The 24757-nt window shown below is 36.5% G+C and overlaps 2 protein-coding genes across 3 annotated transcripts in view; one reads left to right on the top strand and one right to left on the bottom strand.

The window, feature by feature from the left end:
• Pigf (phosphatidylinositol glycan anchor biosynthesis class F) overlaps positions 1 to 11448 on the top strand; it is a 34532-nt gene extending 23084 nt beyond the window's left edge. For both annotated transcript variants that reach the window (XM_077792028.1, XM_026385766.2), the window contains one exon: positions 11326 to 11448. In XM_077792028.1, coding sequence (XP_077648154.1) covers positions 11326 to 11443 — 118 coding nt within the window. In that variant the 3' untranslated portion in view covers positions 11444 to 11448. The remainder of the gene's footprint in view (positions 1 to 11325) is intronic.
• A 385-nt stretch (positions 11449 to 11833) lies between these two features.
• Positions 11834 to 24757, bottom strand: part of Rhoq (ras homolog family member Q) — a 32327-nt gene continuing 19403 nt past the window's right edge. Inside the window, exons 3-5 of the mRNA XM_026385764.2 lie at positions 14078 to 14242; positions 13695 to 13790; positions 11834 to 11991 (exon numbers count right to left, since the gene is read on the bottom strand). Of these exons, the coding sequence (XP_026241549.2) occupies positions 11836 to 11991; positions 13695 to 13790; positions 14078 to 14242 (417 nt within the window). The 3' untranslated portion in view covers positions 11834 to 11835. The remainder of the gene's footprint in view (positions 11992 to 13694; positions 13791 to 14077; positions 14243 to 24757) is intronic.

Here is a 24757-nt window from a genome sequence, read left to right as displayed (position 1 = left end):
TTCCAACTTGCCATCCTCATGCCTCAGCTTCCCAAGCCACTGGGATTATAAGTGTGTGCCACCGCTCCTAGCTCACTTTTAATTTATTATTATTATTGTGATTATTGTCATAATCAACCATTTATCTTTCCATATTTGTGGGGTCTGGATTCTGTGTTGTGTTCTTCATTGCTTATTGTTAGGTCCATTCTTTGTGCTTTCAGGCAGATGTTGTATCTCCAAACAGTTGAGTTGTTCTTTCACACTTTGTAATTCTGGTGTGTATACTTTCCCTATTCTGATTATTCATTCACTATCCCTGGAGGTTTGGAGTATGTAGTGTCGCTGATACCCTTCCCAAGGTTTTAATACTAATGAAGGTTTCCTTTATATTTTCTTGGCCATCTTAGTGATCAAGTTGGTATCTACTGGACTTCATTCATACTTGATTTTATTCAGTAGAGTGTCAGTGATTTCTAAACTGGAGGACAACAATATTGAAAAGTATACATAGAAAATTGTTTTGAACTGTAGTAGATTGATTACTTTCAAGTAATGCAATTAAACCTAAATACAAAGGACTGAAAAACAAATACACCATGGGCCATCAGCCTTAATAAGCTAGTAAAATAATGTATAATTAATTTATCAGTCTGTATATACATGGAATATTTTAATTTTAGAGTGTCAAAGTGTGATGTTTTACACACATCATGTCTTCTGTTTGTAAGACTATATGGAAATACAAACTGAATCATGGGGAGTTGCTATGATCTGTAAAATGTGGATTTTGGTTTGCTTAGAAAATATATGTTAATCATTTATAATCCAATTATCCATTTTTGGATTGTTCAGGTTTTTAGCAATTGACCCATATTTCAGCCTCACTGCTTGTTTACAATAATGGGTAAGCTGGATCCAAATTGATATATCAGATTTTTTAGGTTAATATAACATTTCCACTTGAAATATTAACCTTTTAAAAAGACTTTCTAGCTAACCAATTTAAATATGTAACAAGTTGTTGGTCTTCATCCTTAAGATGTTTCCTTCAGCTGGAATCTTACTGGCTATTTAGTTATTATTACTGTTGTGTTGTTTTTAGAGTATTCCAAGTTAACAATCCACTTATTCACCATCATACTTTTAAATTGTAATACATACTGATGGGGGAATGATGAATTGATGTGTAATTAAAAATCTTTTGTTCATTTAATACTTACCTGCCCCTCTTCTAGGAGTTATTTACTAATTAACCAGAGAAATTATGAGGTTTCATTTTTCTTTCACTTTTTACTTTTAGCAAACAAGTTTTTCTGTGTGTATTCTTTGTTATTATTATTTAAAAATTCTGGCTATACGGAACAAGGGCTTAATGTGGCTTATAAAGCTGACAAAATCTGCCAGAGAAGCAATAAATCAGATAAGGGGATATGACATTCCATAAAAATGGAGGTTTTGCTAGAGCAGAATTTCATGAGAAGATAATACTGTATACTCTTTATTATCTAAAGTATAACATGTATTAAAAGAGATCTTAGTTCTTTGTTCCTTGTAGCCCAATACAGTTTTGATATTTGTGGTAAAGCAAGCTTTTCTGGATTGTGATCTGTTTTTTTTCTAGTCAGAGAAACAGGAGTATTTAATCAATTACACTTTAAAAAACACATGCACACATGGAGCCCCACAAAAACTGTTTTAATCCCTTTTCTCTACCTTTAACTCAAATCTGACCTCATGTAATGTTCCTGAGGCCAAGCATAAGGTTACAATGTGAGTTCCATAATGAGAAATTTCAAGCATTTTTTTAACTGTTTCTTTATTAAGTGACTAGAAAGACCCATTGAAAATATGTAAATGTTTTTTCACTTAATATGAATTCTAAGTGATTTTAAATAATGACAAGTGATGAAAGATAGTAGGTATCTTTAAAGATGGAGGAAGCCTTCACATTATGGAAGAAAACAAGAGGGTTTGGTGAAAGAGACTGGTAGGGTGGGTACCTACTACATCACTGGCCATCTTTGTTTTGTTTAATATTCAATATTAATCTTACCCTCTTCACTGCTAGAGAAAGCTTATATATATTGATAAATATTCAGAATGCAGAAAACTTTCTACATTATAATTTTGATTCTTTATCTGTTGTAACTAAGTAATCAATAAATACATTACTATGTGCAAAGCATATACTTTATGTAAGAATTACAAGATACTTTAATATTATCAGGACTGGAATTAATGATTTGATAACAATAATTAGATTCAGATTTAATATGCTTTATATATTTTATAGAATAGGTAGCTATGAGTTTTTTTAAATTTTTCTTTTAGTTGTAGATAGACACAGTAGCTTTATTTATTTATTTTTATGTGGTGCTTAGGATTGAACCCAGTGCCTCACACATGCTAGGCAAGCACTGTACCAATGAGCTACAGCCCCAGACCTAGCCATGAGTTTTTTGCCTGGAAAATGTCTTAATTCTTTATCAAGCATGGGCTAGTATTTCATATTGTAAAACATCAGTGGGAAGTTAAGAAATGTTGGTTATTCCCAGCAAAGAAAATTGACTATGAGGTTTTAAAACCCACATGTGTTATTAATAGGTAGGCAGACAATGATTAAGAGTTTTGGCATCGTTATTACTGGGTTCAAATCCTGTCTGTACCACTTGCTGATAAGGATTAAATAATAAAATTCTGAAATTCTTAGTTCAGCATTGACACATAGTTACTGCTTAATGTTCTAGGCATTTCTGATGTATAAAAGGAGTAGTTTAAAGATTGTTTCTTTGGCAACCCAAAAAAATGCAAATTCTATTATTTATTGAGTTCTCATGTGTTAGTGCCTCATGTGTCTCAGTTTGTCATTGTCTTCTTTCTGCCCAGCAGTCCACCAGCTGTTAGAATGGACTATTAAGTTCTCTCTTTCTCAGGTATTTTGTTAAGCCAATTTAGGGTATTTGGTTTTCACATAATTTTCAATATTGTCTGACATTTCAGATAACAGTAGAAAAAAAAAAAACGTAATGTTTATAGATCTCTCTATGTACCAGACAGAAGGCTTGGCACTGTCACAGAATAATTTGATCCAAAGAACTGTAGTGCAAATAAATTTGAGTCCCATTTTTACATGCTGGAAAGTCAGAGTGTGGTGGGGAGGAGTAAAAGTATTTTTGACATTACTAAGCTGCTAAGAGGAAGACTTAGGATTCAAACACAAGCGCCACTACAGCATGATTCTTCTCTTCACTACTAGAGTACTAGAGACTGAAACAGCTTTTTTTTTTTTTTTTAAGAATGGTCATAGTTTTGGTCTCTTTGTAATAGCTTGAGTAGTTTTTAAATTGCTTTCTTTCCCCACTTTGATTCCTCTAAATGACATGAGCACTCTGGTGATATCTGTATTTTAGAACATAATTTAATACATTTGTAGGAGAGTATTCAAAGCTAATATGCAATGCTTTTGTGCCTGAGAACCCCACAAATGCCTTTATACTGTGGACTTCAGTGCAACTATCTCTAAAAGGAATTGAACCAGATACAGTCTCCTGTAATATACTTACTTTTTAAAAGCAAAATGTATTCTAAACAACAGAATTTGAAACTTTTAAATTTTAGATGCTGGAGATTGAAACAATTTTAAATTGTTTAAAAATATTTGCCCTTCTTCCCAGTAGATAACAGATAAATGAGTCTCTGTTATATTTAAAAATCCTTTTGTGTATATGTGTGTTGTGGGGGTAGGGGGTGCTGGAGATTGAACCAGGGCCTTTGCATGCCAGACAAGCACTCTACCAACTGAGTTATATCCCCAGCCCACTAAAAATTCTCTTTTTTTCCTTCAGTTTTACCAGATCAAAAATTTATTATTTGTGAAACATATATTCATTTTAAAAAATCACAGATAATTCTTTTATAATTTGAAACTAGAGGTCTTACGGGATTATAACGAATTATTACAAAATGCTAGAGGGAGAGATAAAACTAAGATTATGGATTTGATTGATTGAAGAGTTGTATGTTTTTAGGTTAATAGGTATTACTTTTACCAAAGGTATTATACCATCTTAGACAAAAATAAAATATTCACTAGTTTGATTTATATGTCTCATGCATGGGGAAAATGTATAATAAACTTACAGAGATAGTTCTGGATTTAAAAAGTGTGTGTGTTTACTGTAGGGTAATTGTGTTAATATGCTCTGCTAGTAGTACTCTCCTCTGAAAAAGAATAATGCTGGCCAGGTTAACTCTTTATATGTACATGGCCAAGACCATTTAGTGTGCCTTTAACAAGAATTCCAGTCCAGTAACTACACATCTCTCCACAAATAATTCTTCCTAAATCTGTCTTTGTCATAGAGTGGACAGATCAGTAGATTTATAACTAGAGAAATGTAGCCAAGTGAGCAGATTCATCCATACATGTATTTCTCCATCAGAGAGGCAACAGCATTTTCTTGAGCTTTATTAGTTCAAGACCAAATTCCAAGGAAAATATAAATGATTGTTTAAAGCCTGTATAAAGTCAACAGGCTTTGAAAGACGAATGCTATCACTCATGCAAAATCAAGTTTGTGGTAAGCACAATAAACAAACACCCATATTGAAAAGTGGCATGTGAGATTTAGAACTAGCTGCCTGGGTTTTGTCTTCCTTTATCAGAAAAGAAAGCAGGTAACCCTAATGGTTGAGTTGTCCTAAATGTTTTGAGGTATGCTCATCAGCTGACAGGTCTTTCCCTTGTTATTTGTAATGGTATATAACCCACTCCCCCACACAATTGTAAGTACTTTATTATATTGGAGCACATATTGTTAAGAATTTATACTAAAATTTACTCCAAATTAAATGCTTTAATATTAATTTTCACCTTAATTGCTTGGATTATAGATCAATAAATAATTTTTAATTTTGAGTGAACGAAATCATTAATATGAGACTTTAAAAATGATACAATGCTGAGAACAGTGGCACCTGCCTTTATTTGTAGGTGCTAAGGAAGCTGAGACAAGAGGAGCTCTTGAATTCAGGAGTTCAAAGCCAGCCTGGGCAATTAGCAAAATAAGAGAAAGAACACAAATGTCTACAAGTATTTAGTTTAAGCCCCATATTAATACTTAATTTTGCTTCTTAAAACTTATGGGAAATGAGCTGGGTTTGGTGGTGCCCTGTCTCAAAAAAAAAAAAAAAGACAAATGTTTGAAAAATAACTGTTTAAAAAATATTTTTTAGTTGTAGATGGACACAATACCTTTATTTTATTTATTTTTATGTGGTGCTGAGAATCAAACCCAGGGTCTTGGACATCCTAGGTGAGCACTCTATCCCTGAGCCATAACCCCAGCTCCTGAAAAATAACTTTTTAATCCTAATGGTTGAGTTGTCCTAAATGTTTGAGGAAAAAAATATAACTTTTATAAAAAGTGATAAAAAGAGCAGGGAATTTCTCTATTTTTGAAATGAAGTTTCAGATGGTTAACATACTGCTAGTATGTTGTATAGCTGAGAATTTTATTTTGTAAGCCTTATATTCCTGAGACAGATAATGTGAAGAATGGTATGTATTAAAGATGATTACATAAAAGGGTAAGGGAATAGTTCCTACCATACAATATAACATTACTCGTGAACTATTTTATTTCTTTAGACTGAGAGTTCTACTTATTAGCTAGCTGTGTCAGTTACCTAAGAAATACGTGTTCATGAAAGTTCAATTTCTTTGAGTTATAATATACAGGATAATAGTGGCACATGGTACTTTACATTTTTCATGACACATTGCAGAATATTCATCTAATAAAACAGTCTACATTTTAAGTACAATAGGTAATACTACATCTGTTTTGTAGATTGGGAAACTAAGTCTCACAATAAGTGATCTGGCCAAGGTCATATGGCTGAACTGGCCCTGAAACTCAGGAACACATTAAACTAATTTCAAAAATATTATCATTTCATAATTTCAAATAATCATCATTATAGGAAACCTGTGTCAGCTTATATCTGCCACAGTCAATAATGACATACCAAAGCACTGTTATGTAGAGGATCAAAAGTTGTGGATATCACAAGGTTTAAAATCTGTTTGGGGCCTGGGGTTGTAGCTCAGAGAGTGCAGGTAGAGCACTCCTGGGTTCACTCCTAGCATATGTGAGGACTGGGTTTGATCCTCAGTGCCACATAAAAATAAATACATAAAATAAAGGTATTGTGTCCATCCACAACTAAAAAAATTTTTAAATCTGTTTGGTTTCTTCTTAAATCATGCAGTTTCATGACTTAAAATTCTGAAACCCAAAGGTAAAGGGTCACTATTAATAAAAATACTTGTACTTGTTATGGTAGAATGATGTAGAGTACAAGGATTCTTAACCAAGAGTCCTTAGATGAGCTTTGGAGGTCTGTGAACCCCTGAAAATACCTGAAAATTTATTATCTGAGAATTATATTTGGCAAGTGAGAATCAAGAATTCTGGTAAGTGTAATTATAAAAAGTATTTTTAAAATACTTATAGGAGCAATTCTAGAGGTTGTATATTTGGGGAAGGATGCTACTCTGGATTGTGGTGGCAATTTAAATGTGCCTATTAGGAATAAGAAGTAAAAGATTATGATAAATTAGAGTTCAGATGTACTGGTCACTTGTGCTATATGCCAGATACAGTTACAATTATGGTTATAGAATGCATATGCATTACCTCATTTCATCATTATAGCAACTTTGAGGTAAGTTTTATGGCAGTCCTCATTTTTCAGATAAGGAAACCAATGCACAAAAAGGTAAGATGACTTGCCCAAGGTCACATATTTAGTAAACACCAAAACTCAAATCCACTGTCTGGTACGAAATCAGTGTTCTTAACCACTGTTCTGTACTACTTAGAATATGCTTTGAGGAATATTAAAAAGTGCATAGATATGTGGTGCATTTTTCTTTCCTAAAGTGTAAGCAGAAAGTTCTGTAGCAATGTCTGGTCAAAAGAGAAGTATGGCCAGGCCTGGTGGCACATGCCTATAATCCCAGCTATTGGGACACTGAAGCAGGAGAACTGCAAGTTCAGGGCTTGCCTGGTCAACTTAGCGAGACCCTGTCTCAAATAAATGAAAAGGGGTGAGGATGTAGCTCAGTGGTAGAGCACTCCTGGGTTCAATCCCCAACACCACAAACTCAAAAGAAAAAAAACCCACAAAACAATAACAAAACAAGCAGAATGGTCTTCAGGTAGAAATACACTTTTATAATTTTGAAGTGTTTTTCAATAAGTGATAAAACCGATTTGTATAAAACAGAGAAAACAAATAGATATCTTATGTATTATGATGTTTTTTAGCTTAGGAAGGAAAATTATTTCTAAGAGAAAAAAGCTTATTACTAGTACTGTGTACTCAGACCCTATTCTATGGAATATAAGACCTTTATTACTGTTGATTATTTTAAGAGAACACTGGACTTTTTTGGCTTAAGTGATGAAAAATACATAAGGAGTCATTTGAGTTAGAGATCAAACCCCCAAGGTGACTTATGGCAGTCTTCACTTTGCAGGTGAGAAAAACCAAAGCACAGAAAGGTTAGATGGAAAGGACAATAATGGTGCCCCAGGCACGATTTTTTTTTCATATGATCTAGCCACTTACCTTTTTAAATAGGTTTTTCTTTTTAATGGCAATTTTAATAATTATAGCCAATTGTATTATATTTTGTTATGTAATATGAATTATTAACTTCTATATAGTGATTAAAACATTTTAAATTAAGAAGGTGGATAAAATAATTGTCACTTCAATGGCTAGCACCTGTGAATGACTTCCTTTACCTGAATGTCTGTTCTCAGTTTCCTACTTTCCTTAAACAAAACAAAATAATTATATATAGCCATCTTAGATTACCATAATTTGGAGAAATATTTGTACTTATGCAGTTGAACTGTTTGATACCATGTTTTGTTTTGTTTAATTCCTATTTATGGCATAAACAGTATTAAACAAAAACATCTGTATGTAAGACAAGGACATAATTTTAAATAGCAAACTTTAAGATCTAATTATTGAAATACATAATCAAACCAACATGATTTATGTTACTGTGAATTATATTGCCATGATGTAGTTTTTAAAATTTTAAAGTAATGATAAGCAGGAAGAAATTGCTCAGGAGTGTTTACTAGTGGGCAACTTCCCTCAACTACCTCTTTTCCCATTCCCTATCATGGTCTACAAAAAACAGGAAAATTGCCCTTAGATAAGAAAAAGACTACTCATTTTAATTTGCAGATGGCATTGATTTTTTGAGATTGACATAACACAGAAACACAAGTGTTCCAAGCCTTAACCCCTCATTAGACAAAACTTTCTAACCAACATGATTTCATTTTTGGCATTCCATTAGAGGTGAAGTATGACAGCTGTTCAAAGAATGTAGCTGAATGTGTATGTATGTGTTTGAGAACAAAGAGCCATACTGAAATTACAAAGTGACTAAAATAGAATTTAGTAACCCAAATTGGAATTTGGCTGGAATTCATGAGGAATTATTATTCTTTATACACTCTGACAGTAAGATTTTTTAACTGAGGGCAGGTGCTCACACTTTGCCAATGATGAGCAGTCCTACAGCAGAGCAAAGAGGGGAAACAGTATTTTTCTAAATGTTTTCTTAGGGTATTAAATAAAAACTACTAAGGTAAGAAGTTCAGTGCTTTACATAGAGAGTAAACTATACAGATCATTTTATTTGTAACCCCATGTGTTAAGAAGGGACACTGTAAAGTAACAATCAATTAGAAAGCGACAGTCAACAAACCAGCATTTAATTTGGTATTTAAAATTAATAATTAAAAATCAAATGGAGCAGTGCTTAAAGTAACTAAGATAATTCATGACAAACACCATTAATTCAAGCTCTAATTATAGGAAATATGATAATTCGACATGGGTAACTTAAATGTACCAGTAGAGATAGAATAAGGGCATATGTTAGCAAAGTATTAAATAAGTTTTCAGGGAGCCTCTAAAATTATCTTTAAGAACCTTAAAACTAGTTCTCTATATGCAAAAACTGATTAACACAAATTTCTTTGAAGTTCTTTCATACATGACCTTATTTGAAGCAATGCATTTGCAAAATTCATGTCAAGAAAATATTTTTGAATTATTTCCCAGATCACTAGTTTGAATAGTCACTCCAGAGATTTGTCTCAATTTCTATTGAAAACCTACGCTTTAATGAAGACATGCTTCTGAAAATAAGGCAATTTTTCTACAATCTGCTTATGAATAGAAAACAAATCTTTGGTTTTTAGTTAAAGTGACAGGAAGGGCTTTGCAAAAAGAAATACTAAATAACCAAAAAAATTAAAAAGCTCTTAATAAGCAATGGGAAACTCCAACCCCATCAAGGTCAATAGAGTACCTAAGGCACCTCAGGTGCGGATGATTCAGTCATCTCTGTTTAGAGTTCTAATAATCTATATACATGATTCTGACCATCTGGAGAATGTGAAGTGAAAAGGTGATGTCCAACAAAGATTACTGTGAATTAGAAAGAAGAGAATGATAAGAACTGATAAATGGGAGAGACACTGGAGATCATCTGTTCTACTTCCCATATTTATAATAAGATGAGGAAACTGAGGCCCAGTCAAGAAACAGGTGACACACCAGCTTGCATTTCCAGATTCCTAATCCATTTCTCTTAGGGAAGAATATATTCTAGATTTTAACTTTCAATGCCAAGTAAACCAAGTGTGAATGGTTTCAGAGATGTAAATTTGGGAAAAAAAAAATCTCCATCAAATCCCCAAAGGCAACTTGGAAGTGTATAATACTTTACTGTCTTAATTCCTCTATACCATGTGTCTAGCAACTTAACTAATATGTTAATTGATTTATACAATCCCTTTTGATTCTAACTAAAAGGATGAAAATTAAATGAGAAAATTACAGAATATTCCATTCAATACATAAGGCCATGACAATGTGAACCACTATTTCTTGTAAGAAAGAAGACATCCAATCAATACCCAATTCCACGAGAAAACGCCTGTTATCCAATAGACTCTCCACTCTTCAAAGAGGAAGATGATGCTTATATTTTAAAAAATCTCTACAAAGCTCACATACAAGACAGTACATTCTAGATTTGTGACTGATATGAGCATTTAAGGCTGTAAATTTCAAGTATAAATGTTTATAGTGTTCCATTACCCAATCGGTGCGCTAGACAGAGCTTTAAGCATAAATCCTGGAAGTTAACAGAAACCCACCAAAGACAAAGAAAGCATAGTTTAGGCAACAGCAAGTTTAAATGTAGGAAAGGCCAGGGGAAAAATTATAGATTAGATTATGCTTCTCTAAACTGCATTAGGTGGTTCGTGCTGAAGCTGTGTCTAACACTACTGTCGGTTGCATGGCATTTGGAGTAAGGCAGATCCATAGCAGACCAAACAAGGAAGTTGAATTAGGTAACAATCAGTTAATAAGATGGTTCACCTCTACCACAGTTCTCTGGCCTGTTTCCACAGATAAGATTAGAAATGGCTCCAGTACACCAAGCTTTACAGATGAAAATGAAGATTTGTTTCCAACTGTTTTTTTTCTTTTTCTTTTTTTTTTAAAGCAGAGCTTTTTACCTAGGGACTAAAACATATTGGCTGCAGATTAAACAAGTCAACATTATTTACTACTGGCTTAATGTTATATTGTGAAATGTAATACAGCTGGAGAAAGTGAGTATTTGGAAGCCAGTACTATTTTGTTTAATTTACACTCTAGGTGTGTACATAAAAGCTGTGGTTTATAACTTTTGCTATGGTTCCAATATCTATATCTGAAAGGTGATATCAATTTTATTGTGGAAGCAGCTGCTCTATTATAAATTCCATGTAACATGCTTAGATTCTAGGTCTTTCCTCTTTAATACAATTTACTTCCTTGGGGTTTGGTCAGCATACATACTTCTTATTTCATTTGATGTATACAGCCAATGTGGGAATTTTAAAAAAAAATTACCAGCTAGTTCAGAGAGCTAAATTGAGTCCAGGATTATGGCAAAGTCTGACCCAAAATTTTAATTTGTAATTTCAGCATGTTTCTCATGCAGTTTGGGGAGCATCAAACTAAATCTACAATTGTCAGAAGCCTTGTTACAGTTTAATGCACATTAACTAAAATGTGTACATTTTTAGTGTCATGATAATGCAGTTATGACCTTATTACACTTTTGGCATTCTTTAAGAAAGCACATTAAGCTTTAATATAGAAATATTTAGGTTACACTTAACTTGTGCTCAAGTAATAATAAAACATTTGTTCTTTTTTGATCTCATACATTTTTTTCCTCAGGTTTGGCCCATCTCCTGTACGCTTGGAGCGACCTTTGGCTACGTGGCTGGCCTTGTTATTTCACCACTCTGGATATACTGGAATAGAAAGCAACTTACATACAAGAACAATTAATTAGAGCAAAGGGAGAAGATATTTCTTTGTGCAGATTCCACAGGGCTGTGCAGAAATGTGTGTGGTCAAAGCCAAGCAGTTCCATTTACAGCACTGTTTTTTTTTAATGTAGTTTCAACATGATGTGATTGTAGCTTTTTAAACTATGAAACCCCTGAGAGATTGTACCTTCTAGTTGAAATAAAGTATTTATAATAGATTGTGGCTTCAGATGCTGTTTGCTGCTTCTTAGACCTTTAAGAAACATTCTTAATGAACTTGATAGAATTCTGAGGACAGTTGTTTTTTTCTTTCAAGTTTTAAACTGCTTCATTATCTATGAGAAGTCTGATAAGCTGTACCATTTCACACACTTTCTGAGAGAAATTGAGTTTCCTTGGCCACTGAAGATGTGTCTCACGTAATCAAACAACAGTTTATACATCTTGATCCTATTCTTTTTTTAACCGTGTGTTTCTTTGGAGTTAAAATGGCTATGATAGCCTCATCGAAAACAGTCTTCAGTCCCTTCTGGGTTAAAGCTGAACATTCCACATAGCAGCATGCTCCTATCTGGGAAGGAGAAAGATACATTACAAATATATAAAATTGTATTACATGCAATTGGTATGACACATCTCATTATAAAGAAAATTGTAAAATATAGCTATGCAATAGGAATGATAAACTCATTATCCATATTTATAATACCAAGAGGTAGCCATACTAGTGTATGTCCTTCCAAATGTTCTTTATGAAAAATTCTTTCATTTATCAAATATTTATGTTTACCTACTATGTGTCAAACACTGTTTGGGTGCTAGAGATACTTCAGTGAACTGAACCAAAAAGCAACGGTGCTCTGCTGTGTGGCACCTACATCTTCCATGGAGTAGAGGCAGACAAAGAAAGGAAAATAGAGCAGATGGTGGTAAATGCAGAAAAAACAGAGTGAGGGAAGTGGGAGTGCTGAGGATGGCAGTGGTTGGGGAAGGTTCTCAACAGGCCAAGTTTGAGCAGTGAGGCCTACCAAGGGAGACAGCTTCAGAGAGATGGGCCACAGACACAAAGACTGAGTTGGAAGCAGGCTTGGAGCATTCCAGAACAGTGAGGGAGCCAGAGCAGCAGCAGACCGCATCAGGGAGTGTAAGAGATTCGATTGTAAGAACTTGCATCTGACTCCTAAATGAATTTGAACATTCCTATCTTCAGGGTAATCTGCATTTTTTTGGTGAATTTTCTATCAATGTCCTTAGCCTGTTTTTCTATAGGGATATATTTACTTTTCTGATGAATTCACTTTAAACAAGGGGTTCCTATATACTAAAGAAAGTTAATGAATTTTTCTGCTACATACATCAAGTTTGCTGTGTGACTTTTAATTTCTGGTATTTGATATAATATTAAATTTTTATGTAGCTAAATCATCAATAACTTAATTTATGACTTTTATCTTTGTGGTATTTAGAAATTCTTTCTTCCCCCATGAGTACGAAATTGAATATATGGAATTTCTAAAATGATTTGTTAGTGACACCATTTACATTTTTTCTTTGAGAAAAAATTGTCCCCCAGAAAGTTTTCCTGCTTTCTTTTGCCTTCTAATAGTACATTTTCAAAGGCCTTATTAGATTCTGTTTCCACAGAAGTCCTATTAAAGTCATATTTAAAAAATAGAATCCAATAATGGTAGGACTGACTGGAAAAAAAAAGCAAACCTAGTTTCAGGATGAGGAAGAATATAAGTTAAAAGGCTTATGTATGTTATATATTTTTTAGAAATCGGGACATAATTTTATGATTGTAGCCTCAGATTTAAATTGGCTTTCTCTGTCACTCCACCACCTAACTCCAGAGTCTTAACTGGAAACAGTCTGATCTGGCACAGTTCAGATGTTTTAGTAATTATCAGGGGCTTGAAGTCTCAGCACCGGCTTCTGATGCCTCTTCCTGTGTGCCTTTTAAAGAAAATACTATAGGCAGGGTAGCATAGGTAGAAGAGCCTGGTCCCTGAAGTCAGGCTTTGGAGTGAAATCTGACTCTGCCACTACTGCTGTGGGGCCTTGGGCAAATTCCCTGCCATCTCCAAACCTCTGCTTTCTCTTTACAATAGGGGGAACAGTCAAACCTGGCTCGCTGAGTTGGCACAAGGGATAAACGAGATCATGCATGTCAATCAATCAGCAGAGGAACCAGCATACTGTAAATGCCAGCTAAGAGTTAGCTTTTACTATGATATTTACAGTTATTTCTAAATTCTGCAAATATTCCATTACCTCTTTTGCTAGTTTCTGTCCTTGTTCCACACATATAGGTTTTTCTTTCATATCATTCAGTCTTGCTAAAGTTTTGGGGTCATCTCGGAGATCAATCTAGTTAAGAAAAATCAATAATGTCCCACAATATTACAAGTCTTTAAAGAGAAATCAATGCATATAGTCCCATTTGATCCCCCTATACCCCCCAAAATCAATCAATCAATAAAAGAATTGAACTTTTAAAAACTACCCATATAATTGTTTTCATTTGGCACTACTTTTTCCAAAAATAAGAAATGGCTTATTAACTTGCAACTGAGATAAACACACATATATTATTTGGAAACCTTGGACTATTTGAGAGCAACCCCCAAACATTGGTAAAATCAAAGGAGACATACCTGAGTTCCTATTAATAAAAAGGGTACATTTGGTGCATATTCCTTAAGTTCTGGTACCCATTCCTCTTTCACATTTTGAAATGAGGCTGGGTTTACCACAGAGAAGCATATGAGGAAGACATCAGTCATTGGATAAGATAAAGGCCTCAGACGATCATAGTCTTCCTAAGGAGAAGAAAGACAAAACTCACTGTTCACATTTACATGTCTACAGTCCACAATGAGATGTATATCAGGTCCCATGGCCAAGGAAGCAAGTCAGGCGTACTCCATAGATGCAATGTATGGCATTCTACATAAAGCAAGATAGTTCCACTTGTTTTTGTTATTTCTCTTTTTTTAAATTTTTTTATATATTTTTTTAATTGTAGTTGGACACAATACCTTTACTTTATTTATATATTTTTATGTGGTGCTGAGGATCAAACCCAGGGCCTCACAAGTGCTAGGTAAGGAGTACTCTACCGCTGGGCCACAACTCCAGCCCTTTTTAATTTTTTTTATTATATTTTTTGGGCTTTTTTAATGTTGTTTCTCTTTTTGAAGTCCTGAAAACCAGTGGGGTAATATTATGAGAGTATCATTAAAAGATTCAATGAAAAAAGAAAATTCATTTTGATTACTAAAGTTGTCACTGGGAACCTTTTTAACTGGAAAGTCTACATAAGAGAATTGAGGAGAACTAGACACTACATATCATAATTTAATAACATATCCTGAATATTTACTTATATGTCAAGTACTGATCAATAGGGTCTTTCATAGATTACTTAATCCTTGTAACAACTGTATAACACAAGTACCCTTATTTATTTTTTATCCTTTTGTATAAGTGGAGACACAGAAGGTAAGTAACTTGTTTTAATGATATACAGCCATAAGTAAAGGAACTGGGATTCAAACCCTAGCAGGTTTGACTCCAGAGCCTCATCTTATCTATACACCTCCAATAAGACCTGCAATTTTAGCTTTCTATGTAGTTTTCATAAAATTGTGTGTGTGTGTGTGTGTGTGTAAGAGAATTTAAAGAGAAATATACACTGTAAATCCTAAAAGCCTCCCTTTTCTCCCCAACTTTCATAACCTTTCCTAATTTTTTTCATGTATATCCATCCAATTCTTTTTCTAAGCATATATATATATATATATACCTGCAACTATATATGTTCAGTCATCTGGACATAAACTAGATCACACAGCACATGTTATACATATCTCCCTTGCTGAGTCTATCTTGGAGATCTCTCCAAACAGACCCCCCTGGACCATCACATTGTTTTAAACTGCTGCTGCTTAGTTATCTTTCTGGAAGGATTTTTAGTCTCTGTCATAAAAGGCAGTGAATGTCCCATTTTGCACAGACTGTTCTGTGTGGCACAAAATTCTGCTTTTACATTCTAGTGAGGGAACAGAATCAGAATTCCACTTTTTTCATTGGTAGACTCACATCTGGTTTCAAGGAAACTTTTTGGCCTAGGACACCTGCCCTCTTAAATGACCTACTTAAGTACAAAACACCACAAACATAAAACTAAGAGAACATTAAAATATCTTCCACTCCGTGTTTAGCAGTACTATTTCCTTCATAGGACAGTTTTTATTTCATATTATCATCTGATAATTCTTACTATAATTTTCAACTCAAGCATACAATAATCCCCGAGTATCTGTGGGAGACTGTTTCCAGGCCCCTGATGATCAAATGTTCACGTTCCTTAAACAAAATAGCATAGTATTTGCATATAATCTCCACAATCCTCCCATATACTTTAAATGATCTCTAGATTGCTTATAATACCCAGTAGAATTCACACACTGTGCAAATCATTGTTATACTGTACTGCTTAGGGAATAAAGACAGGGGAAAACGTCTGCAGTACAGATTCTTTTACCCCCAAATATTTTCAATCCTCTGTTGGTTGAATCTGCAGACATGAAACCTACAGATATGGGGGGCTAACTGTATTCATCTTAAACTCTTAGAGGTTAACCCTTATGTTTTTATTGCAAAGGTTACGCCTATATCCTGGAGTCGTGGGTACTGAAACATTTTCTCAGGTGATGGCTATCTTGTGACAATGGAGAAATGCCCCCCAAGCTTCTACACCCTTTATTTTTAAAATGAAGGTCTCTAGTTGGTTTTTACTAAAGCTGTTCCCTGGTGTTAAGGCATTATTAATGAAGAGATCAAGTAGAATGGGTATGGGACACATCACACCTCAGTCAGTTACTAAGAAAGAACTAATATCAAAAAACATAACATGTTTTAAACTCCAGTTTGAGTGGCAAGTAGTATGATCAGGTGTGATGAATATATTTTTTACACACTACTGCCTATTTCAAACTACAAATCCATAAAAGAATCAAAAAGAACAGTATTTAGTCTCAGCATCCTACCCAGCAATCCTGTGATTGGCCTGGTCCTAGAATGGGATGTTCTCATTAAACATCACTCCTTGTCCATTTTTAGATTTCCAATTTTCACAGAAACAGAAATGGGGGTACTATCCCATAGGATTGTGAGGGAATCAATGAAATAATACAACTTTTTTATAAAGCACTCAGCATCTCCCATGGCATATGAAAGAATCTGTTAATGCTTTAACAAAAATTATTTACCCAATGGCAAGCTGACTCTGCCATTCCTCTGCAAATCCACACAGGGTTCCAGGAGTTCCATGCCTTCCCAGCTTTGTATCTCCCTCCAACCCCAGAAGAAACTCCTTTACTGAGAAATAAAAATTTTTACCTTCCCAACAAAACACACAAACTAAGGTCTCTTGAAGACAGTATAATTTTCAGATTAATAAAAAGAGAATGATATAGATTGACTGTACTAATTAGTCATTTTGGAATTCAACAGCTTTAAGATGACCTAAAACATATCCAAGGAAGATTCATATTTTTCAAGAATGCCAAATTATGTGCTGGGGCTGTAGCTCAGTGGCAGAGTGCTTGCCTAGCATGTGTGAGACACTGGATTTGATCCTTAGCACCACATAAAATAAATAAAATAAAGGCACTCTCTATCTACAACTACAAAAATTTTTTTAAAAAGAATCCAAATTAGGTTTTTAATGAAATTTTTACTTTTGAAGCAAGTTTACCTCACGAGGGAAACAGAATTGGGCACTCTCTTCTCTAGGAGGCTAGGACAAGAAACTTCAAAAAGCTAAATTCAAAGTTCCCTAGGAATTAATACTTAATAATATTAATCCAAATATTCCACAGAACATAGGTATATTACATAAATTCCTCTCCAAACCACAATGAACCCTGATTTTCCTGGCTGAGAAACATGTGGGCACAAAGGGGGAGGGCAATTAGGCCAACCATTTCCAGGGATCTGCTAATTTGCAGATTTGTTAAAATAATTAAATGTGAAGAACTGGGGTTATAAACAAAACCAAAAACACATTTAGAATTCTTTGGAAAGAAACGTTACTTCCTAAGTCTGAGCTACCTAAATGAACTCCTTCTGCCTGTCACCTCCAGCTAAATAACTGGCAGTTATTATAGGAATAAAACCTTTCTGCTTCTATCCAGCCTGAGTAATTAGAAGTCTAATAATAGACAGCAAATTTAAAAAATAAATTATCCCCTGTGCATACTGTACCAGCATCATAGAAAGTTGTTTCTACTCACTGCTCCATATCTTGAGTGAACTTAATGTGGAATGTCAGATTTGGAAATAAACAGGTGGAAGCTTACAGAATCATTTTGAGCTATGTATTTTAAATCTGATAACACAAAAAGATTTAAAATGGAGGAACTGCCCTTACTTTTTAAATGACTCCTTATCAAAGTCATAACTTCTCCCGACAACTCTCCAGTGTCCTCCTAATTAACAAACCAATTAGATATTTTAGTTCTAATTTAAAAAGTAGGTATTTAAACATTTAACTGGAACATTCTTAGGAGTACATAAAAGAATATTAAAGACAACTGTCTGACATCGAAACCATTTTTCAAAAAATAGTGTGGTCACTGTGTTTACTGGCCACTTAGTTAATTCTTTAGCTTCTTTCTTCTTTAAGTAGCAGAGGTATGAGTTCCGGTAGCTCAGTGATGAGGCTCTGCAATATTGTCAAGAATCCTCCATCTGTGACGATGACAACCATAACCCTTAAAAATATCACACACCACCAGACAAAAATCACAGACAAGGAACCAAAGAAATGCACTCTGAGAGGAAATAAAAAGATCTCCAGGAATAACAGGGAGAAACAGCAGATTCCCATGAGTCATGACCCCTATTTATGTATGGCTAGCTAGCGGGGCCCATGAGTGTGTTTATGCCCAATTCATGAGGATTTGAGCATTCCCTTCTACTTTGCTGGTCTTTGTTTAAAATACATGTTTCAGGTTGTGGATGTCTATTTAAAATACCCATCTAGAAGGTACATTTAATATAAACCCATTCACGCTGGACAAGCTAGCCTTGGTTGTGCTTTGTTAGCTGGTGTGCTACCATACATGGGCCACTTGAAAGTAATCAATAAGGATTTATTGGAAGATAAGACTCGATACACACAGATAAGACAAAATTGCACAGTGGAGCTTATAGTTTAGTTGGGAATTCAAGACACAAACAACAGGAGAGACAAAGGTGGAGGTGGGAGAAGGTGAACAGATAAATGCTTAATCTGACAATCATTATTAAGCCACTACTATGTGCCCAGAATGGTGCTATATTCACCAGGGACATGAAGGAAGGGCAAGATTCAAATATCTAATTTGAAAAACACTTTGCAAACATAAGATATCTGTTAAGAATAAAGCAAGGAGCTCCAATGAGTAACTGTACCCACAATGTGCTTATACACCTCTTCAGGGCTTTGCAGACCACAAAACCAAAGCCTAGAAGAAACTGCAAGCTGCTATGGAAGGACACCTTAAGGTTAGTAGCATCAAGGAAGAATTCGGATTGGTGGGGAGATATACTCAAGTGTGTAACAGTCTTTGCTCTTAGGAAGTTCATCGTAAGAGAAGAAAACGTGAACATGTATTACAAGTTAGAATGTGGTACATGCCAAAAGTGGTAGTTAGGGCCCACCAAGAAAAGACTTCTTCAAGAGGCATTTGAGTTGGGCCTTGCAGAATGGAGAGGATTAGAACATATACAATCAGTGTGTCCTTGGGTAAGTCCCTTCTTTCTTGGAGCCTTTGTTTCTCTGCTTATAAAGTGGAAAGATGTCACTGACAAATGCTCGGAAAACCGGAAAGTTCTATAAGAATGTATTATACTCCCAAATAACCCAGCATGTCGATTTAAGAAACAGTCATCAATCACAACCTCTGAAAGTCTTCCTCTGTATTTTATCCAAGTCTTTGCAATGACCCAGCATGAGAAAAAGTAGGACCACAATTAAGTAACTCTTTCATAGGCAAGCACAGCCTTCCAGAGTCTAAAAAGGCTGCTGGCTACTTTCAGAGACAATATAAAATGTTCGACAACTAAATAAGAATACCCTGACAACTGGTGGCTTTGTGGTGTATGAATAGTAGCAACTCTGTCATTTCTAAGGCACACAGTAGAAATCGACCTCTAAAACATCTGTTTCCAGTGAGAAGCCCAAAATAGGTATCAAGCCACAGCTCTTGAAACACCTCAGCCTCAAAGGGGATACGTGCTGAAACAAGTTCCTGAAGATGGAAAGTGTCTGGTCTAACTCAATGTTAAAGACATTTCTATAGTAATCAGTGGTAATGGTAATCAGTGAGACCTCGTTCCCTTGGTGTAGTCATTTTGCCACTTTTCAGTTCATTTTATATTTACCTATGGGAAATGAAAACATCACTTTTTAACCTCCTTAAAAATAACTCTAGCGCTGGGGCTATATCTAAGTGGCAGAGTGCTTGCCCACCGTGGGCAAGGCCCTGGGCTTGATCCCGACACCTCAAAACAACAGCAAAAATCTGTTTTGCAAAGAAGCTGAGTTGAGTCCCTTTGGGAACCGTTTTAATAAGTTTGGTTCAGAGCTCATCACTAACAAATGTATTGACTTTGTCCACGACCTTGTACTCCCTCCCACTACTGTTGGACCAAAGAACATTTGGATATGAAAAATAATTTTTTTAAAAGTGCTATAAATTCCTAAGAGGCAACTATTTTTCAAAATTTTTCATTTATCTGGTCTTTTTTCTTCTTTTTCTTTTTAATCTTCATTTTGGTTGAGAAATGGTATTTATGTCACAAGCCTGATTAGCTCTTAGTAAAAGAATTCTCAAAATTTGAAGGTTTAGCTTCTAACTTTCAGCAACTGTCATCTTCACATGATTCTTAATGTCAGTCTCCTCGTTAATGTTCCAATTCTTTAGGAGTTGGGGACCCAGATGGTGGGCTGTTTGGGTGCCTACCTTCCTTTCAGCTACTTGACTGATCATAACTCCCGTCTAGGTTAGTCTGAGAAAAAGGAGAGGAAATGTACATCTGATGGGGCAGGAAGACAACCAGGGAGGGGACTGGCCTTGTGGTCATCTTACTGTGTGTCTTTAGGAATGAGCACTTCCTCATCTAAAAACTAGCAGATCGCCACGTATCAAACAGAAAATGCTCAAACTAACTTTTTACCCTGTGAGCAGTGCTAGTAACAGATTGAATGTGGGAGGAGATTTCAACTCCTGGATGACACTCAAATCTTGGGAGTCTGTTTTATCTAAGCTGACCCCCACAAGGCAAAGGATCAAGACCTAGCTAAATACGGCCCTCAGGCAAGCTTCATTTCCCCATCTGTGAAGGGAGAATAAATATAGCATACACATGTTGAGAGAAGAGAGCTGGTCAAGTGCTTTGAGCTCTTCTAGCAGACAAGGCTGCCTTTCCAAAAAAAGAAAAGCCACAGCTTCAGAGCCAGTGCTTTCTCTTTTGTGCACAGTGAGGTGACTCCCCTGGTTGTAAAAGGACTTAGAGCTGAAATTCTACAATGTCTGGAACTATAATTATAAGTCTCTTTCACTAAAACAAAGGTCGGCTGGCCTAAGGCACACAGAAAGAAGGCAAATGCCAGGTCACACTTCCAGGGGGTATACTTCTTTCCTAACTTTGTGGCACAAATTTCACATTGATGAAATCACCATTCATATTTACTGCCAGATTAAAAATATCTGGCAAAAAAGGTGCTACACACTAGTGGAAAGTAGACGTGGACAATGCCCCTCCTGGAATTTAGCTCATGATGGGGGAGTGGGAAAGTGGCTGTCCAGCAGCAGTAGGGCTCTGTGTCTGGAAATCTGGGAGGTGCCTTTGATTATTAAAATGAATGGAACTCCACTGGCATTTAGGGGTGGAAGCTGGGGGCTATACAACCTGTACACTGAAAAATAGTTCTGGACCCTGCATGATTATTGAGTGTTCTGTTAGGCATTCAAGAACATGAAAAAAAAAACTTTCATAATTATGTGAATCCAGGGCCTGACTCAATTGAATATATAAACACATTTTTTTTAAGCTTGGTTTCAATGAATTTTCTAGAAAGCCAATCTCAGTCCAAATTAAGGAGACTATATTTTGTTCAAAACATCTCAGGAGTTGCTTACCATCACAAAAAAATCATATGCCACTGGCAATACTGTTCTTAGTCTCTGAATCACCAATAAAACACAATATGTCGGTCAACATATTAGAGCCAGGTGCAGCAGTGCATGCCTGTGATCCTAGCAGCTCGGGAGGCTGAGTCAGGAGGATTGAGAATTCAAAGCCAGTCTCAGCAACTTAGTGAGGCCGTATCTAAAAATAAAATATAAAATAGATCTGGGGATGTGGCTCAGTGGTTAAGTGCACCTGGGTTCAATCCCCGGTATAAACCCAAAAAACAAAACAAAACAAAAATGTGGCTAGTACATTCATGATAATTGTACCTATTATACCCATAGGTATAGGCACCTCATTGGTTTATTATGATTTCTGGAATAATAAGCCCTGGGGATTTAGGAATTTACTACTGAAATAAATATTTTTATAATGAATTGCTTTCCTTTCATTCTATTTTGTGTTATTGCTAGGATGCTGATTTAAAATTATGTGTCTGAGGAGGGGGTTTCTATTATATAGATTTCACTTGGAAGAAAAAAACAGGATAAGAGTTAAAAGGATAAGAAAAAGGGTAGGTGGATGGTTCTGATATAGTTGATGTCCTGAGGTAGGCAAAACTGGGACAGAAATGACCATGATTGCAAAGTGGGATTGGTGTTGTTAAGGAAGAGCCAGGTACTAGGAAAGAAAAACCAGGAGGACCAGCTGCCTCTGCACAGTCAGGACAGACTCCTCCGAGGGGACAACCTCCAACCAGAGAACTGACGGGGGCCTTAACAGTCCAGATGCAGTTGCAAAAGCCCCAACACAAAAGGCCCTGAGAGATATCAAAGGCCCTGGGAAGGGCCAGAGTAGCAGGTGGGGTTAGAGATGGAGCTGGCCTGCCATGGAAATCATCACAAGGTGAGACAAGGGACCCATATCATTTGACTTTGTAAAAAGACTATCCAGGATGCTTTGAGGGGGCACTGGAAGTGGACAGGAACATAAGAACAGAGGTTGCTACAGGAACTCAGGGGACAGAAGGCAGTGGCTTAGATTATGTGAAAGCAGCTGACGGGTAGAGAAATGGAGGCTTCTAGACCTGTTTAGGAAGTGGACTCAAGCTGGGGTGATGGACTAAATGTGAGGCAAAGGAATAATCCAGGTTCTGGCTTGTGCAGCTGGCAGAATCTTTTACAGAGATGCAAAAGACAGAGGATGGAGAGAAGCACATTCAGGAAAATATTTGAGGCCCATGCTGGGTGGGTTAGGGTGGAGAGGTCAAGCAGTGAGAGGGACGGGCTGCCTGAGTTCCAGACCCAGCCTTTTGTTCAATGCCTCCTTCAGGCTGAACCAGAACATCTCAGACACCACGCCTCTAAACTCAACTCCACCTTCTCCTCAAATCCTCCTGTGTTGACCATCTTGATAAACGATATTTCTACCCAATCAGGCAGCCCCAAAAAACCTGGAAGTCCTCAAGTAACCTCAAGTGGACACAGAGCAGGAGCCCTTCACCCCATCATGCGTACCCAGCCAGCCAACTGCCCATCCTCACATTCGTCTCCCACTCTCCACTTCCTTACTCGGGTAGCTCCTACTCATCTTCCAGGTTTTGGTCTAAAAATTGCTTTGTCCAGCAGTGTTATGGTTTAGATATGACGTGTCTCCCAATAGCCCATCTATGAGACAATGCAAGAAAATTTAGGGGTGAAATGATTGGGTTTTGAGAGTCTTATCCTAATCAGTGCATTAATCCACTTGAATGGATTAACTGGGAGGTAACTGAAGCAGATAGCATGTGGCTGAAGGAGGTAGGTCATTGGGGATGTGGATTGGGTGTATATATTTTGACCCTGGTGAGCCCAGCTTAGGCTCTCTCTGCTTCCCGATCGCTATGACCTGAGCTGCTTTCCTCCACCATACCTTTCTATCATGATGGTCTGCCTCTAAATCCGTGATCACCAAATATACTTTCCCTCCTCTGAAATGGTTTTTGTCAGGTCTTTTGGTCATAGTGGTGAAAAAGCTAACTACAACAAACAGATCTTAACCTGAAACCCCAATTCAGATCAAGCACCCCCACACTCTACTTCCCTAGCACTGTGGGTTCGCCTCCGTTTCCAATACGAAGTGTCTATTTTCTTTTCTGTTTCCTCCACCACACTCTCTGAGGGCAGGGGACTAGTCTTTAATAAGCAGATACCTGGCTTCTGGTATCTGCTTATTAAATTCTTGCTGAATGGAGGAGGGGAGCATTTGGAAGACTAAGTCGAAAGGGAGGCTGCAGCCAGGTCACTGGTGGCTTGCCCTGTGCTGGCCTACACCCCCTTTACCGCTTCAGAGCTGGAGAGGGTGGATCAAGTGTCTGAGTTCTCCAGTGACAGGCTAATTTCTCAGGTTGCTATTGTCATTTTCAGTGAGAAATCAAACTGGTTCCTGTGATCACAGTTATTTTTTTCTGTGCACACTGATGGATCCAACCCACCTGCCTGAATGAAGTCAGCTGTAAACTCACTCTACTGTGAACTAATTTCACATTTTAGTTCCTGTGACTGTTTTTCACCACAGCCTTTTTGTCTTCACATTTATTTTTCCTAATATGGATGGCATTGTTGGCTCTCTACCCAGTATTCTTCTTCCTCCTTTCCAAAGTCCTGACTTAAGACAGGGCCCACCCAGACACATGACCCTGGAGACCTTGACTCCATATTTGACTTAATCCATGGTTGGATTAAGCCAATCAGCATCCATTCCCCATCCTTCCCAGAGGTAGGCATGGATCTTGGGTAGATAAGGGACCTAAGCTGTCCAATTAGAATGAAGCATTCCTGGATAGTCCAAGGTGGCCACTGCCTCTTCTGCAGCCGATACTTCCCTCAGCTTCTCTCACACTCCCCTCAGCATTCAAGGATTTGGCCCATTATAAGCAGCTCATGGAGACTGTTCAGAGCACCCACAGGTCAGTGCAGTGGTCTGTTTTACCACTGGTGTATACAAAAATAGCTCAGTCACAGAACCCACACCAATCTCCAGAATTAGCAATGAAAGTACCAGGCCTGACACTGCCCAGGGACAGTCTTCTCACCCTGACCCACACCCAGTCTGCAGAGACTGACATTTCCCACACTTGCACCTGTCCTTTTATTGTACTGAGAAGACAG

Source organism: Urocitellus parryii, chromosome 12 (genome assembly GCF_045843805.1).
Source record: "Urocitellus parryii isolate mUroPar1 chromosome 12, mUroPar1.hap1, whole genome shotgun sequence".
Taxonomy (NCBI): Eukaryota; Metazoa; Chordata; class Mammalia; order Rodentia; family Sciuridae; genus Urocitellus; species Urocitellus parryii.
Note: the sequence above shows the minus strand (reverse complement) of the source record. Positions and strands in the feature narration are given on the sequence as shown.